Consider the following 15,059-nt stretch of genomic DNA (forward strand, 5'->3'; position numbering starts at 1 on the left):
GGCGAGCGAGCAGCAGCCAACGCCACGACGCCACCGCCTCCTCACAGCGACTCGCTGTGAACAGGAGCTCGGCACTCGAGAGGAATTATGCACCACGTACCACCGCCACTCAAGGAAGTAAACATGTGCACAGGAGCTCGCGCTCGGCTTTCACTGGCCGCCGTGGCGCCGACAGCAGCCGCCAGCCGCCGCCGCAACCCCAGCGCGCGCCGCTCTCACCCCTTCCTGCACATGAGAGCTGTCAGGCTCTCCGAGGAGGCGGCTCTGCCGACACCTCTCTCTTCTCCCGTCACGCCGCGCCGTCTCGGTGCAGGTACTCGGTGCCGTGGCTGCACTTGCACGCAATCTACCCTCGCTCCCGCTTGCGGCGGAGGTCCGCGAGAGAAGCGAGAGACGGCTCACGCTCACACGCACGCTTGGCTGCCTCCTTGGCTGCCTCCTTGGCTGCCTCCCGGCTGCCTCCGGGCTGCTTGACGGGCAAGGCTGCACCTCGGCTGCACCTCGGCTGCACCTCGGCTGCACTTCGGTTGCACTTCGGTTGCACAGTCTGTAGCGCGGCGACACGTAGCACGGCGACACGTTGGCCGTGGCTCCGCTCTGCTGCGCTGCAGGTACAAGTACACGCCCTTCTCCTTCAAGTCGCCGGAGTGGGTCGTGGAACGCTGCACGGGCGGTAAGGTACGCAGGTGAGATAGATCTAGACCAGAAAGATAGAGCAGAGGACGCACGTCACCCGCACACGCGGAGAGCGAATATGCAAAACGCGTTGCCGTGAGACCTGAGACCTCGCTGACGCTGTGATGCGCCGTCTAACCGACTTTTTCTCTCGGATGTAAAAAAGTAAAGGTGTGTCCAACCACTGCAAACACTCGGCTCATCAGTTGAGCACCGTCCCTCCCTCCTCCGCCGTCACCTCGCCGCTCGCGTACAGCCAGCCGCTGCCGCCGCGCAGGAAGCGGCTCCGCTCCGAGAAGGACACCTGCGGGGCGAGGAGCAGAGTCAGCGACAGACGCCCCGCGATGATGGCGCGGTTGCCCTCTGCGCACGGTCGACCTCCTCTCCTCCTCCCCGCGGCCGCAGCGTCGCTGTGAAGGAGAGGCGCGCCTGTTCACGGCTGAAGGCGTGAAGAGACGCCGTTCACAGGCGCCGTCCGGTGAAGGAGAGGCGCGGCCTCGTCGCTGTCGCCCCTCGCGCCTGTCTCGCACTCCTCCTCCCCGCCTCCCTCCCCGCCTCCCTCCCCGCCTCCCTCGCCGCCTCCCTCCTCCCGAGCCCCGATGTCGAGCCTCACAAACTCAAAGCCGTCGAACATCCCCTCGCGGTCCAGCGCACGCGCCCAGGCCACGCGGTCCTCGCGGTAGTCGCGGTTCTCGCGGTGCGTGGTCGCGATGAGCGGCAGCGGCAGGCGGTACGCAAACGCAGAGAAGCGAGCTTGCAGGCACCGCTCGGGCGACTCGGGAGAAGCACCGCCGGCATGGTAAGGCTGGCAGCACGCGGCGTACCCCAGGCCGCTGCCGCATGCGCACGGCTCGCACTCACTCGCTGGGAGCCGGTTGCGAAATCGTGCGGCGACAGCCTCGAGCGACGGCGGCGGCTTCCGCGCTGCAGCGGGCCTCGCCCCTCCTCTACCAAAGCCGCCGCCCGATGCCGGCCTCGCTGCTCTGCCAAAGCCGCCGCCGCTCATACACGCGCTGAGGACGGGGAAGAGCATGGCAATGACACGCGCGCGGGAAAACGGCGCACCTTCGCGGCGCGTTCACCGAGCGAAATCCTCGGTACGCCAAAAAAGAAGAAAAACCACCGCCAATGTTTGACTTGTGGAAGAAAAGAAATCCCCGGGCATCTCGCGCCTTCTGACGCCCCCGGCCTGGCACCGATGGCCTCCCACCGCATCGGCGCCCGCCTCGCGGGCCTCTCGCCAGAGCAGCTCGTCGCCTTCATCGACGAGCAGGCGCCTCTCTGGAGCGCCGCCGCAATGCGCGTGGCGGAGGAGCACGCCGCTCGGCTCGCGGAGCAGCCCGAGAGGGTGCTCTCCGAGGTCCTCCTCTCGCCGGACCTCGCCCCGCACATCCTCGCCCAGCTGCCGACCAAGGAGCACGCCGCCAAGGGGACGTGCCGCGCGTGGCGCCGCGGCTGGAAGGAGACGCTGAAGAAGCGCATGAGGCCGCGCCTGCTCGTGATCGGCGGCCACGACAGGTATGCCGCTTTCGTCAACTCGCTGGAGCGGTATGACCCGTCTACAAATGAGTGGGAGGGGGAGGCTGTGGCGCCGATGCCGACGGCACGATGGTATGTCGGCATGGCGGTGCTCGGTGGCAAGCTCTATGCGGTGGGCGGCCATAGAGTGGCTGACGGCGCAACTTCCAACTCGGTCGAGCGGTACGGACTACGAACGCGTGGGAGGCTGTGGCGCCGATGGTGACACCACACAAGAATCACGCCGTGGCGGCGCTCGACGGCAAGCTGTACGCGGTGGGCGGGCAGGATGCCGGCTACAACGCGCTCAGTTCGGTCGAGCGGTACGACGCGGCGACGAACGCGTGGGAGGCGGTGGCGCCGATGGCAGAGGTACGCCATTCTCACGCCATGGAGTCGCGCTCAGTTCGGTGGAGCGGTACGACCTGGCTACGAAGTCGTGGGAGGCGGTGGCGCCGATGGCGTCGGCTCGAAGTCGCCTCGCTGTGACGGTGCTTGACGGCAAGCTGTATGCTGTGGGCGGATGGAACGGCGACGAACTAAGCTCGGTCGAGCGGTACGATCCCGTGACGAACGTGTGGGAGGCGGTGGCGTCGATGGCGGAGGAGCGGGACGAGCTCGCTGTGGCGGTGCTCGACGGCAAGCTGTACGCTGTGGGTGGCTACGACGCTGTGGGTGGCTATCTCAGCTCAGTCGAGCGGTACGATCCGGCAGCCAATGCGTGGGAGGCGGTGGCGCCGATGGCGTCGGCTCGAAGTCGCCTCGCTGTGACGGTGCTTGACGGCAAACTGTACGCCGTGGGAGGCTGCAACGACGACGACGGCCGCCTCAGCTCGGTGGAGCAGTACGACCCGGCGACGAACGCGTGGGAGGAGGTGGCGCCGATGGCGGTGTCGCGGGCTGCTGTCGGCGTGGCGGTGCTCGGCGGCAAGTTGTACGCTGTGGGCGGCAAGAACGATGACCTACCGGACGAGGACGAGGGCGTGATCAGCAGCACGGTAGAGCGGTACGACCCGGCCACAAACGCTTGGGAGGAGGTGGCGCCGATGGCGACGGCGCGAATCTGTTCTTTCCTTGCCTTGCTGTAGAGGGCTCGGGGGTCCCGTGCGCGCGGCCGTGGCTCGAAGTTAGCCGAGGCGTCACGGTGTGTGTGTTGTGTGTAGACTGCAAGAGTGTGCGACGGGGCGTCGGCGAGTGAATGATACGGATTGCGTCCGCCGGATTCCTCCTCCCTCAAGTTCTCTTTGTTTGTCAAGACTCAAGTTCGAGAGAGTTCGATCGACCCCAGGCTTGAACGTGGCAGCCACTATCTCACCGGAGGTAAGCCGTACCATGTCCGAGGAGGCCACCGGCCAAAAGCGCATGTCTTGAAGGTCCGATACTGGAAGCCCATATAGGGGCCTTACACCTTCTTTCTTCCCCGCGGCGAGCAGTTGTAAAATTCTTCCCCGCGGCGCTTGGAGCACTTGGAGTGCAGTCGGTAACCTCACATCCAGGGCCGGGGAGCTGAGAAGCGCACCCAGCGGGCCGGATGATCGGGAGCCGCGATTTATCACACGGCCAATTTCGGGATGAATGGGGATATATGCCTCTGATCGTCGACCTGCCGACGGCCGCCCGTCTAGAGCTGGGCACCTCGACGTCCCCGGCGTGCCAGCGGCGATGGGAGGAGGGCATCGATGTCTCTCTCGCCAGATTGCGCATCCCGAGGGGGCAACCGGGGTTTGACGCATACCCCTTCTTAGCGGGAGTGCCAAGCCCGCTGCATCCCCTCAACAGCACGGTGCTACTGGTGCACATCGGCAAGACTGGCGGGTCAACAGTCGCGACGACGCTCCACAAGGCCGGAATCCGCAACGACGCCGTGCATGTGCACCCCGTCCCGCGGAGCCTGTTCCGTGCCACGCCCCACATCGTGGTGAGCATCCGCGACCCAGTCGCACGCTTCCTGTCGGCATTCAACTGGGGAGTGAGGTTGAGGCAGGGCTGGGCAATGAACTTCTCGGAGTGCTACGACGCTGAAAAGTTCGCCGTCGAGTTTGCGTACCACAGACTCAACCCTGCGCTCCCACCCGCCAGCCGGGGATGCGGCAGACTTCAGCAAGCGGTGCAGGAGTGGACAAAGCCGGCGGGATGGATGGATGCACAGCGATACGGCCACATCCGGTGGGACGGCTGCTTCTATCTCGGAGGCTGCGTTGCCGACTACGCGCCGATCTCGCGACGGCTGTTCGCGGTCCGCACAGAGGCGCTTCGTGAAGGATGGATTGAAAAACATTCGAACAAAGAAGAGGCGACGGGAGGAACCGGCGGAGGATGCAGTGACGTGAGACACACACACACACACACACACACACACACACACACACACACACACACACACACACACACACACACACACACGCACACGCACCGCTCACCCACGCGCACTGGGCCTTGCACTTTGAATGCCGTGGGGCTCCTGTCGTCAGACGTGGAGACGCGAGGGTTGCCCCCCCTTGCCCCACCACCTCGTGTGTGTGGAGAAGTTTACCTTACCTTACCTTATACAAAAGGTGCATGATACCACCGTCACAAGCGCGACACGCACAGACACGGCTCTACCCGCTCACGGGCTCTCCTCGGTGACCCACAGGAAGACGGCGATGATGTACCTCACCCCGCGGGTGACGGCCCTCCCGCCGTGCCGCAGCTCCCCCGGAAAGGCGACCACGCACCCCTTCTCCGGCCTGACGAAGCCCTCGCCGCCGAGGTCCTCAAAGGAGGTGCCCCCGCCGTCGTACTCGCCCGTCTCGTTGAGGGCGATCGTGAGCGAGAGGTGCGAGTCGTCCTGATGGGTCGGCAGCGAGCGCTGCGCGGCGGCGTCGTAGCGCACAACGAAAGCGTCCCACACGCGCAGCCGGCTCGCGGAGACCTTGAGCCGGCTCTCGGCGTAGGTTGCCTGCTCACCGCCAGAGGTGTGGGAAGAGCGCAGCGCCTCGAGCGGGGGGGAATCTCGGTCTCGGGGGATCTCTCGCCTCGAGGAAGGGGAAGAGGCTGGAGGCGCAGCACTCGTTGAAGAGGGTGAGCACCTCACCAACCCCCCGCACCTCCATGTCTGTCGTCGGGACGGACCTGTTCACAGCAGGAGGTGTGAAGAGACGCTGTTCACACCTCCGTGTCTGTCGTCGGGACGGACGTGTGTCGCAGCGTGGACCAGCCGCCCGCCTGTCAATATCAACATGTGCCGATGGTATGTGCCAACCATTAGTGCGCCGCAGCGTGGACCAGCCGCCCACCTTCGCCGCGCTCGCCTCGCAGAGCTCGACGACCTGTTCACAGCAGTAGGTGTGAAGAGACGCTGTTCACACCTCTCGTCTCGCAGAGCTCGACGACCCTGTCGCACACGGCGGGGGAGAGGAGCGGCTGCAGCGAGAGGGCGATCCGGCGCCCGCCTTTGGCCGGGGCATGGAGATGGATGACTCAAATGACTCATCACTTCTCGGAAGAAGTGATCGTGCGCCCGCCTCCCGCCGCGAGGATCCTCGCCTCCGCCGCCGGCCTCTTGCGCTTCCCCGGCGGCGACGCGTGCGGCGGAGGGGCGATGTGGTAGGCGCGCGCAGCCGCAGCCTCGCGTCTCAGCTCTGCGTGCTCTGGCAGCGCCTCGCTGCCGCCCAGCCACGCGGCCCTCGCCTCGTCGAAGCGGTGCAGCCGCTGCAGCGCGCCTCCGAGGCGCAGCAGCGCCTCTTCATTAACACTTAATTAACAGCTAACCAAAAACTAATTAGGCGCCTCCGAGGCGCAGCAGCGCATCGCCGCGCCGCCGCCTCGCCCTCCAGATCTCCGCGGGCTTGCTCAGCTCCTCGTCGGCAAGTGCCGCCTCCCGGTGGCAGCGGTGTGACTGATCACTATTCGATAGCTCCGTACTATGTCCTCTGTGTGGGAAGGCCGTGCGAAGCACCGTTTTGAACCTCCATCACCCCAAAGCGGTGTGACTGATCACTACTTCTCTGCTTGCTACTCATCTTTGACTTGTGCGAATCAGCGATGAGCGGCTCATGACTGACTACACAGTGCGGCCTCCCGCAGCAGCCGGCGGTGGATGGCCACAGCGTCCTCGTAGAGCCCTTCCTCGAGCGCGCGCAACCCAAACGCTCTCAGCGCCTCGAGCCGCTCGTCGCTGCCCGCGGGGTGCATCTTGCGCACGCGAGCGACGCCGCGCTGCACCTGTTCACAGGCCGCCCCCTGTGAAGAGGCGCTGCTCACAGCGGCGATGCCGAGCGACGCGCTGCGCACCTCGCACTTCTCGCACCGGCACACGAAGCCGTGCATCGCTCGGAGCGCCGCCGTCCTCGCCTGTTCACGGCCAGAGGTGTGAAGAGACGCTGTCCACAGCGCCGCACGGAGCTCGCTAGTCCTCGCCGCGAGCGGCAGCGACGTGTCCACGTACGAGATCGTGAGCTCGCCTGTTCACAGCGGACGGCTGTGAAGAGGCGGCGTGGGCGGCGGGGGGCGGGAGATTGCGAGCTCGCTCTCAGGCGCGAGGTCGCGGAGAGCGAGGAGCGAGACACGGCCCCACCCTGTCCACTCTCCCCCCTTGGCCGCCTCGTCGCCGAACACCACGGCGCACGATGGCACGCAGCTGTGGTTGAGCATCGAGCCAGCAGCTGACAGCACCACCCCCTCGGGCAACACCGCTCCTGCGCCGCCGGTGGCGGGGTCGGCACAGCCCGCGCCGCTCGCGGGGAGAGCGTTTCGTTCCAGCGCGGCGACGAGAGAGCCGAGCCAGCCCTCGCCTGGTCACAGCCGTAGGTGTGAAGAGACGCCGTTCACACCACGAGAGAGCCGAGCCAACACCTCGCCGTAGGAGCGCAGCAGTCGCAGCACGCGCCGCGACGGCGCGCCCTCAGGCAGCCTCCCCTCGAAGCAGCCGAGGAGGAGCCGCCAGCAGTGCGGCAGCAGGAGCCGAGCCTCGGCCTCGAGGGCCTCTGGGCTGTGTGCCTCCTCTCCCTCACCCTCACCCTCACCCTCGCCCTCGCCCTCCTCCTCACCCTCGCCCTCGCCCTCGCCCTCACCCTCGCCCTCACCCTCGCCCTCCTCCCCACCCTCGCCCTCGCTCTCGCCCTCGCCCTGGCCCTCGTCGCTCTCGCCCTCCTCCTCCTCGCCCTCCTCCTCCTCTGGAAAGTGGCCTGCCACCGCGCTCACGCCAGCAGCAGCCACCCACGGCCCTCCGCTCGCCAGCCCTCCCACCTATCAATGAAATGAGCTGGCCGTCAATCAACATCAGCTCATCAATCTAGGCCCTCCGCTCGCCGGCCGTCGAGCCAGCTCCCGCGCAGCAGTCAGCACGCTCTCGGCACGGCTCGCGCTGCCCGCCGCCGCCTCCGCCACCACCGCCGCAGTCAGCTTGCAGGCGAGCGGCAGGAAGAGCGCCTGCCATTGTTGTCCGTCGTGAAGCGACGCGGCTGGCGGTCGAGAAAAAGTGCCATCTGCTCTACCCTCTCAGCGACCTCTCGGCTAGCTCTCGCCGCGTCCGACCCGAGTGAGAGCAGCTCCGCCAGAGACGCCGCTGACCGTGCAGCATCGTCGGCGGCGACGCAGAGCAAGGCGTGGCCAGTGTCGTACGCCTTGTCGCGACACGCCTCACTGCAGTAGGCGGCGGAGCAGGCGCAGCGGACGGGCCGCTCCAGGTGCCTGCCGCAGGAGCAGCACACCGAAGCGCAGCCTGGCATCGGCGAAGCCGCGTGCGGCTCTCCGAGCCGCAGCAGGCTGTGCGACGGGCAGGCGCGTGCGGTGAAGAGGCCACGGCCGCGCGATCCGGCCGACGAGGTGTAGACGGAGCTCATGTCAGCGGCAACGTGGCGGACGCGAATTTCTTTTTTCGTAACTGAAATCGAAGTCGCCGATTCGTGTTTCCTTTCTTTTTGTGCTTTTTGGCTTTTTGGCGCCTTCGTGCGGTGGGGGGCACCGGCGGGCGGTCGACCGTCCTTCCTCTCTTCCCCTCTCAAGCACGTCAGGATGAGCGACGAGGAAGACGCGTACCTAATCGACTTCCAGGCCGGCGACATTGTCGACATCATGGTCCCAGGCAATCTCGGAAGCGGCGTGGTGGTCAGTACTGACGATTCTGACCCGGCGCGCGTCTTGGTGCAGCCGACGGGCGGACCCGGACAGCCAGCGCCTGTCCTGGTCGACAGGCGCCACCTGCGCGCTGGCGGTGATCAGGTGATGGTCCTTGTTGGTCGCAGCCGAGACTCTGACTGCTATCTCGCGGAGTCCGGAGGGACGATGTGCTGGAACCCCGCCCTCGCCGGCCAGACTACAAACGAGCCAAACTACGGCGTGCTGATGGTTGGGAATGGTGAGATTCGCGTCCGGGCATCCATCAACATCCCCGTCTCGCTGACGTGCGCCAAGCCAGCCGCCTTTTCCGAAGGAGAGCCCACAGAGGAGCAGTGTAACCTCGTGTTCGATGGCGTAGAGGAGCCGATAAGCTGGACGAAGATGCAAGTGCTATCGCAGGACTACATTGACATGGGCTGCTGGCCAGGGCTGGCCAGGAACTGGCCGGAGCCGCTGACCGAGCACCTTCACTCCGCGCATGAGTCACTGCTGCACATTGCGAGGCCGGGCGACGTGCTGCTTCACGCGAACGATTACGAGGGCAATGAGGAGTGGCTGCTGTTTCGCGACCGCCGAGTTGTGCTCGGCGAGTAGGACGCGATCGAAGTCGACGAGCCGAGCGGCGAGGCGGGCGGCAGCGAGGCAGGCCCGGGGGGCGCGGCCGGCGCAGCGGCCTCGCGTGGAGCGGAGCGTGCGCCAGCGGCTGGTGGAGCTCAAGGCCCTCCGCGAGATTGGGCTCGCCTCGGAGGCCAACGTGGAGGCGAGGCAGCGCGAGATCCTCGACGATGTGTGACGCGGGCGGGCGACCTTGATAGGGACGGCAAGAGCGCTTCCCGCGCGAGAGGGAGTGAGTTCGCCTAAACCGATTGCCTGCTGCGTCCTTGAGGGATCATTTTTTCTTTTGAAAAGCTCTTAGAGTACTCGAGTGCCGAGTATGAGGAGGAGCGTGTGGCGCACAGCGTCTGGCTCTGGGCGGGGACGACGCACGGCGGCGACCACTTGGAAAAAGTTAATACAATTTTGACAGCGTCCCAGGGATTCCTCTCTCGTATAGGACAGATTGCACCCGGCGGCACGACGGCGCGCCGCGCGTGATTTCTTTTCCTTGCGATGTCCAACCGCCGCGCCGCCGCTCGCGCCGCCTCGCCTCCGCCTCCACCGCCGCGCCCTCGCCAAGCACGCCGCCGCCCACCCGCCTCCTCGACCTCCCCACGGCGCTCCTCGAGCACGTCCTCTCTCGCTGCGACAGTCCCGCCGACATCGCTCGCGCCGCGGCCGTCTCGCTGCTCTTCCACGCCGCGCTCGCGGCGGAGGGCATCCGCTTGTGGGCGCAAGAGCGCGGCTTCGAGCTGCCCGCGCAGCCAGCGGGCGAGTGCTGCGCCGTGCGGTGGCTGTGCTATTCTGCGCTGCTGCGCGAGTCCAACCCGCCGGCGAGGGCGGCGACAGGCGAACGCCACAGCATCTTCATCGACGGCGAGGGGCGGCTCTCGTCGTGCGGCAATGCGCCGTCGTACCGTCCAGGACTGCTCGGGCACGGCGAGGGCGTGACGCGGCTCCAAACGCCGACCCGCCTCCCCTCCCCGCTGGGCGGTGAGCGCGCTGTGAGCGTGTCGGCTGGAGACGCGCACAGCCTCGCCCTCGCCGCCGACGGCAGTGTCTGGAGCTGGGGCACTGGAGCCTTTGGCCGGTTGGGCCACGGCGACGGGCAGACCCAGCTGCTGCCCAAGAAGGTCGAGGCCTTCGCTGACCAGCGCGTCGTCGCTGTGTCGGCAGGAGAGTACCACAACCTCGCCATCACCGCCAACGGCTCTGTCTGGAGCTGGGGCTTTGGAGCCTGTGGCCGGCTGGGCCACGGCGACGAGGAGAGCGAGCTGCTGCCGAAGAAGATCGAGGCCTTTGCTGGCCAGCGCGTCCTCGCCGTGTCGGCTGGAGGAGCGCACAACCTCGCCCTCACTGCTGACGGCGCTGTCTGGAGCTGGGGCGATGGAGGCTTTGGCCAGCTGGGCCACGGCGACGAGCAGCAGCAGCTGCTGCCGAAGAAGGTGGAGGCGTTGGCTGGCCAGCGCGTCCTCGCCGTATCGGCTGGAGTAATCCACAGCCTCGCCCTCACTGCTGACGGCGCCGTCTGGAGCTGGGGCTGGGGAGGCCTTGGCCAGCTGGGCCACGGCAATCGGCAGGACCAACTGCTGCCGAAGAAGATCGAGGCCTTTGCTGGCCAGCGCGTCGTCGCTGTGTCGGCTGGAGATGACCACAGCCTCGCCCTCACCGCCGACGGCGCCGTCTGGAGCTGGGGCAATGGAGGCGACGGCAAGTTGGGCCACGGCGACGAGCAGACCCAGCTGCTACCCAAGAAGGTCGAGGCCTTTGCTGGCCAGCGCGTCGTCGCTGTGTCGGCGGGATTCACCCACAGCATCGCCCTCACCGCTGACGGCGCAGTCTTTACCTGGGGCAAGGGCGAGCGGGGCTGCCTAGGCCACGGAGAGGACCTGTCGAACCAGCTGCTGCCGAAGAAGGACGAGGCGTGGGCGCCAAAGCAGTGAGGCATCGCCATGGGCGGGATTGGGGATAGACGGGTGTCATGGTTGCGTCGCGCGTGAGGGCAGACAGAAGACGGTCACCCGCAAGCAGCAGGTCATCGGCCGATTGCGAACGCGACGGATGCGCCTCGCCCTCTCGGACTTCACAACTGCGTGATCTGTCGCACGAGAGACGTCAAAGTCGAGACACGGCATAGCCCTAGCGGCCCGGGGTCGTCACGCGGGAATTTCTTTTTTGGCGACATGTCAGTCCTCTTGCTACCTCTGCTGCCACACTGCGGCCCGCGCGCGCTGCAAGCGCGCGGCTGTTCGCCCCGCACGAGCCCGCCGCGCAGTGTCGTCTTCGTCGCCGATCTCGAACCAGCCTTTGCGCAGCCCGGCTCTGGCGAGGCGGTCCGGTCTGTGCGGCTCGGCCTGGCTGAGGAGAGCGATCTGTCCGCGGCGATCGATGTGCTGATGGACGGCTTCTACAAGGACGCGCTCACCCTTGCCGCCGCCGAGTTCTCTGACGAGGATGACGGCGCTGCTCGAGCAGTCCGTGCCGTCCCTTGCCTGACGCTCTCCGGCGGCTTCTTCTAGGAGATGGAGCTGCTCCGCCCTCCGCTCACACGGGTCAACGGAGGCCTCAAGGCCTTCACGCGGCTGCTGCTGCGGCTGCAGGCGCAGGCGCGGTGCGGCGGGCGGCTGAAGGCGCCGAGCGCAGACTCGCCTCCGCCGCAGGGCTTCCGCGCGTGCGCTGGAGGCGGTGGCGAGCCGTGAGAGCCTCACTCCTGCGCCCCTTGGCGCAGGCTCGCTGATGCTCTGTGCGGTCGAGGGCGGTTCCGTGGTCGGCGTGGTCGAGGTGTCCATCGAGCCGAGGGATGGCAGGGTGAGGCTGCCTCTGGCACAGCTCACAGACACCCTCTGAGAGTGATGAACAATTAATTAATCAACAGCTCACAGACACCCTCTGAGAGTGATGACCAATTAATTAATCAACAGCTCACAGACACCCTCTGAGAGTGATGAACAATTAATTAATCAACAGCTCACAGGCACCCTCCGAGGCACCTCCGAGGCACCTCCGAGGCACCTCCGAGGCACCTCCGAGGCACCTCCGAGGCAGAGACTCTCGTAGATTGGTAGCTTCGGCCTGTGAGGCCTCCGCCTCCATGAGTCAGCTAGTCGTGCGTTGCTCTCGCCAGGTGCCCGGCGATGTGAGGCCTCTCCACCCGCCTTGGGCGCGTGGGTGGGCGGGGCGGGGACGTGTCGGTCGCTGCTTCACGACTGACGACGGAGTCGGCCTCCACTACTAGGCGCCGAGGGAGCGGGTGGCGTATGTGTCCAACTTGGCCGTCGTGTCGGCACTGCGCGGCGAGATGTAGCCGAGATTGCAATCTCGCGCCGCGGCGCACATCTTCACAGCTCGAGCTGTGAACAGGCAAGGGGCTCGGCCGGCGGCTGCTGCGGGCGGCGGAGGGGCTGGCGGCGCGCTGGGGCCACGGGGAGGTGTACTTGCATGCGTCTGCCGACCAGCCGAAGCTGCTCCGCTTCTACGCCGACCAGGAGCCATCTCGGGCCACACCCCGGCGACACCTCGGCGGCATCTCGGCGACACTTCGGCGACACTTCGGCGGCATCTCGGCGGCATCTCGGCGGCATCTCGGCGACACTTCGGCGGCATCTCGGCGACACTTCGGCGGCATCTCGGCGGCATCTCGGCGGCATCTCGGCGGCATCTCGGCGGCATCTCGGCGACACTTCGGCGGCATCTCGGCGACACTTCGGCGGCATCTCGGCGGCATCTCGGCGGCATCTCGGCGGGATCTCGGCGGCATCTCGGCGGCACCTGACTGCTGAGTACTCCTCCTCCGCCGGCAGGACTACGCGCCTCTGCCCGAGTTCGACGCGCCACAGTGGGTCCTCGCGCTGTCAGGGCGCGAGCAGACGCGCTACCACTGCCGGCCGCTCGACAGCAGGGACGTGGAGTCGCTGGCGGCGGCGGCGGACGCGATGCGGCGGACAGGCCAGCGAAGAGCTTGACCAAGCGCAGCGAGGGAGAGGAGGTCGACCACCCCGCCGTCCCAGCACAAACGGGAGGGAGGAGGGGGCGCGCGGACCAGCTGACGCGGCGAGGCGTGTCCGTGACCCGTGTGGCGCGCTCTCTGTGTGTGAAGGCTGGAGCCCCACAGAGTCAGACCGTGCGTGGCGGGGCGGTGGGTGGGCCTTTTCCTTTTTTAAGCCTTTTCTTCATTGGGGAGTTTTAAACGCTAAACGGCGCCCCAACATCGATGTCTCGAGCGAGTGACACTCGTCTGACACGCCCGCTCCCTCCTCCCCTCTTCCTCAGATCCCCGTGTTGGCGGCGGTGGTGCTCAGAGGACAGAGCCATAGTTGCGTAGAACCGTAGAGCCGCATGCGAGATGCGAGTAGGACAGCGTGAGCGTGCCTCACAGCGGCGAGGCCTCCCTTGCAGCCTCGATGGCCCAAGCCGCGGCACCGCCGACAGCCTTGCTCGGCCCGCGCGCGAGCGTGTGCAGCCCGCCCCACGCCGCCCCCATCAAAGGGTCGGGCAGCGGCGCCTACCCACGTGAGCAGGGCGCCGTCGGACCGGCCAAGACAATCCTCCTCGAGAGGTGATGCTTACTAAGGAAGAGACCGCCGGAGAGAGAAGTGGGCAGGCTGGGTCTGCTCTAGGGGGGAGCGGCGCCTCCTCCGTCGTCGCGAGGCTCTCCAGCAGCGCCGCGCCTGAGAGGTGAGGGAGCGAGCCCACTCCTCTCTCTCTCTCTCTGTCTCTCGAGGTCTCGAGGTGGATATCAGCCGAGGCGAGGCCAGCTCACCGAGGCGAGGCCAGCTCGCCCAGGGTCCCCCGACAGCGGCGCGTCCAAGGCCAAGCTCATCTCGGGTCATCTCGGGCCATCTCGGGCCATCGCGGGTGATCTCGGCGCATCTCGGCTCATCTCGGGCGATCTCGGCGCGTCTCGCGCCGAGCAGAGAGAAGACGAGTGCGGCGAGGACGAGGCCAGGCCCGCCGCCTACGCGCAATCTCGGGTCATCTCGGGTGATCTCGGGTGATCTCGAGGACGAGGCCAGGGCCCGCCGCCTTGGGTAGTCGACCCCAGCTGCTGCCCCAGCTGCTGCCCCAGCTGCTGCTGCTGCTGCTGCTGCTGCTCGAGGAGGCCGCTGCAGCCCGCCGGGTGGAACGGCGTGCAAGCGGTGAGGCCGGTGCGCTGGAGGCCGGCGAAGAGCGCGCCGCCCGCGTACCCGCCCAGCCCCGCGCCGAGCAGCCGCCCTCCGAGGCGAGTGGACGAGGCCTCCGCCGCCGCGAGGCGAGGCGCCGACGGCGGCGCAATGGTCCTCACGGGCGACGGCGAAGGCAGCGGCGGCGAAGGAGGCGGCGCGGGCAGCGGCACGTTGCGAGGTGGTGCTGTGGCGAGTGGCGGCGCCTGCAGCTCCGCCGCTGGCGGCGTCGGCGTGGCTGGCTGCCGCGAGGTGGGCTGCGGATCGCTCGGCGGCGGCGCGGTCGGAGGCGACTGCTGGCGCGTCGGGAGCCGCGGCGTGGCGACAGGCTGCGGAGTGGCGGGGACTTGGATCTGGAAGGCGTCTCCCGCCCGCATCTCTGGCGGGATAAGAACTTGCATGAGGCCCGCCGGCGTCTGGACCTGCAGCGGCATACCGCCAGACATGCCGTCAGGCACCTCCACCGACATGAGCATCGCCTCCGTATTCCGTGAGGGATCGGACGCGTCGCACAAGGGCAGGCGTGCGCGGCTGGCAGCGAGCGGTCGGGCGATTCGGGGCGAGAGGGCCAGGAAGAGCACTTGGAGCAACATATATGTAGTGCTCGCACTCCTCGCTTATGGAGGAATGTGAGGGGCGGCGCTCGGCAACCGGCGCTGCGCGGAGTGGGGGCCGCTTGCACTCACCGCGGGCCGATTGCGGGCTGGCGCGGGAGATGTGCCTTGGGGTGTGAACGGATGTCGGCGCTGGCGCGCCGGGACCGACCCGTCCGGCGGCCCTGGGGGGGATGCCTCTGAGCGCGCGACCTTTGACACCCGGCCGCCGCTCAGCTCGCGTCCCACGAATTCCATCGCGCCTCTTCACGACCAGTACGCTGAGAGAGATTTTTATTTACCAATACCAAACAACTCTACACTCAAACGTCATTTGGGGCCTGGAGCCCTGTTCACGCGCGCGAGAGACGTGCAGACAGGGTTGCCAGGTGAGAGCGAATGGCGCGGTTCACGC

The 15,059-nt window shown here is 67.1% G+C and overlaps 6 protein-coding genes across 6 annotated transcripts; 3 read left to right on the top strand and 3 right to left on the bottom strand.

The window, feature by feature from the left end:
- Positions 1-877: 877 nt before the first annotated feature.
- EMIHUDRAFT_196824 (hypothetical protein) lies at positions 878-1,708 on the bottom strand (the record flags this gene model as incomplete). The annotated part of the gene is made up of 3 exons (XM_005766841.1): positions 878-979; positions 1,054-1,104; positions 1,289-1,708. The coding sequence occupies 3 exons, from the start codon at positions 1,706-1,708 to the stop codon at positions 878-880; spliced, it is 573 nt and encodes a 190-aa protein (XP_005766898.1).
- Positions 1,709-1,873: 165 nt separating this feature from the next.
- Positions 1,874-3,590, top strand: EMIHUDRAFT_196825 (hypothetical protein; the record flags this gene model as incomplete). Its single annotated transcript, XM_005766842.1, has 2 exons — positions 1,874-2,109; positions 3,482-3,590. The coding sequence occupies 2 exons, from the start codon at positions 1,874-1,876 to the stop codon at positions 3,588-3,590; spliced, it is 345 nt and encodes a 114-aa protein (XP_005766899.1).
- Positions 3,591-3,778: 188 nt separating this feature from the next.
- EMIHUDRAFT_196826 (hypothetical protein) lies at positions 3,779-4,523 on the top strand (the record flags this gene model as incomplete). Its single annotated transcript, XM_005766843.1, has 2 exons — positions 3,779-4,429; positions 4,455-4,523. 2 exons carry the CDS (start codon positions 3,779-3,781, stop codon positions 4,521-4,523), a joined length of 720 nt encoding a protein of 239 aa, XP_005766900.1.
- Positions 4,524-4,801: 278 nt separating this feature from the next.
- Positions 4,802-8,018, bottom strand: EMIHUDRAFT_96210 (hypothetical protein; the record flags this gene model as incomplete). Its single annotated transcript, XM_005766844.1, has 10 exons — positions 4,802-5,134; positions 5,283-5,307; positions 5,472-5,504; positions 5,672-5,897; positions 6,240-6,399; positions 6,469-6,528; positions 6,623-6,638; positions 6,752-6,968; positions 7,008-7,422; positions 7,683-8,018. 10 exons carry the CDS (start codon positions 8,016-8,018, stop codon positions 4,802-4,804), a joined length of 1,821 nt encoding a protein of 606 aa, XP_005766901.1.
- A 3,057-nt stretch (positions 8,019-11,075) lies between these two features.
- On the top strand, positions 11,076-13,067 carry EMIHUDRAFT_461475 (hypothetical protein; the record flags this gene model as incomplete). The annotated part of the gene is made up of 7 exons (XM_005766845.1): positions 11,076-11,366; positions 11,412-11,577; positions 11,621-11,700; positions 12,017-12,052; positions 12,128-12,185; positions 12,253-12,377; positions 12,693-13,067. 7 exons carry the CDS (start codon positions 11,076-11,078, stop codon positions 12,852-12,854), a joined length of 918 nt encoding a protein of 305 aa, XP_005766902.1. The 3' UTR covers positions 12,855-13,067.
- On the bottom strand, positions 13,060-14,770 carry EMIHUDRAFT_432448 (hypothetical protein). Its single transcript, XM_005766846.1, has 4 exons — positions 13,912-14,770; positions 13,799-13,843; positions 13,522-13,559; positions 13,060-13,393 (listed from the first exon to the last, which is right to left on the bottom strand). The coding sequence occupies exons 1-4, from the start codon at positions 14,642-14,644 to the stop codon at positions 13,262-13,264; spliced, it is 948 nt and encodes a 315-aa protein (XP_005766903.1). The 5' UTR covers positions 14,645-14,770; the 3' UTR covers positions 13,060-13,261.
- Between the last annotated feature and the right edge of the window lie 289 nt (positions 14,771-15,059).

The sequence above is a fragment of the Emiliania huxleyi genome (assembly GCF_000372725.1).
Source record: "Emiliania huxleyi CCMP1516 unplaced genomic scaffold EMIHUscaffold_5, whole genome shotgun sequence".
Taxonomy (NCBI): Eukaryota; Haptophyta; order Isochrysidales; family Noelaerhabdaceae; genus Emiliania; species Emiliania huxleyi.

What these genes read in the sequence shown, in the direction of transcription:
- EMIHUDRAFT_432448 (XM_005766846.1), bottom strand. Translation starts at nt 14,644, where the DNA reads ATGTTGCTCCAAGTGCTCTTCCTGGCCCTCTCGCCCCGAATCGCCCGA. An exon ending in GGGGTCGACTACCCAAGGCG is followed by an intron (nt 13,844 to 13,911) that starts GCGGGCCCTGGC and finishes TGCGCGTAGGCG; the next exon opens with GCGGGCCTGGCCTCGTCCTC. An exon ending in ACTCGTCTTCTCTCTGCTCG is followed by an intron (nt 13,560 to 13,798) that starts GCGCGAGACGCG and finishes CTCACCTCTCAG; the next exon opens with GCGCGGCGCTGCTGGAGAGC.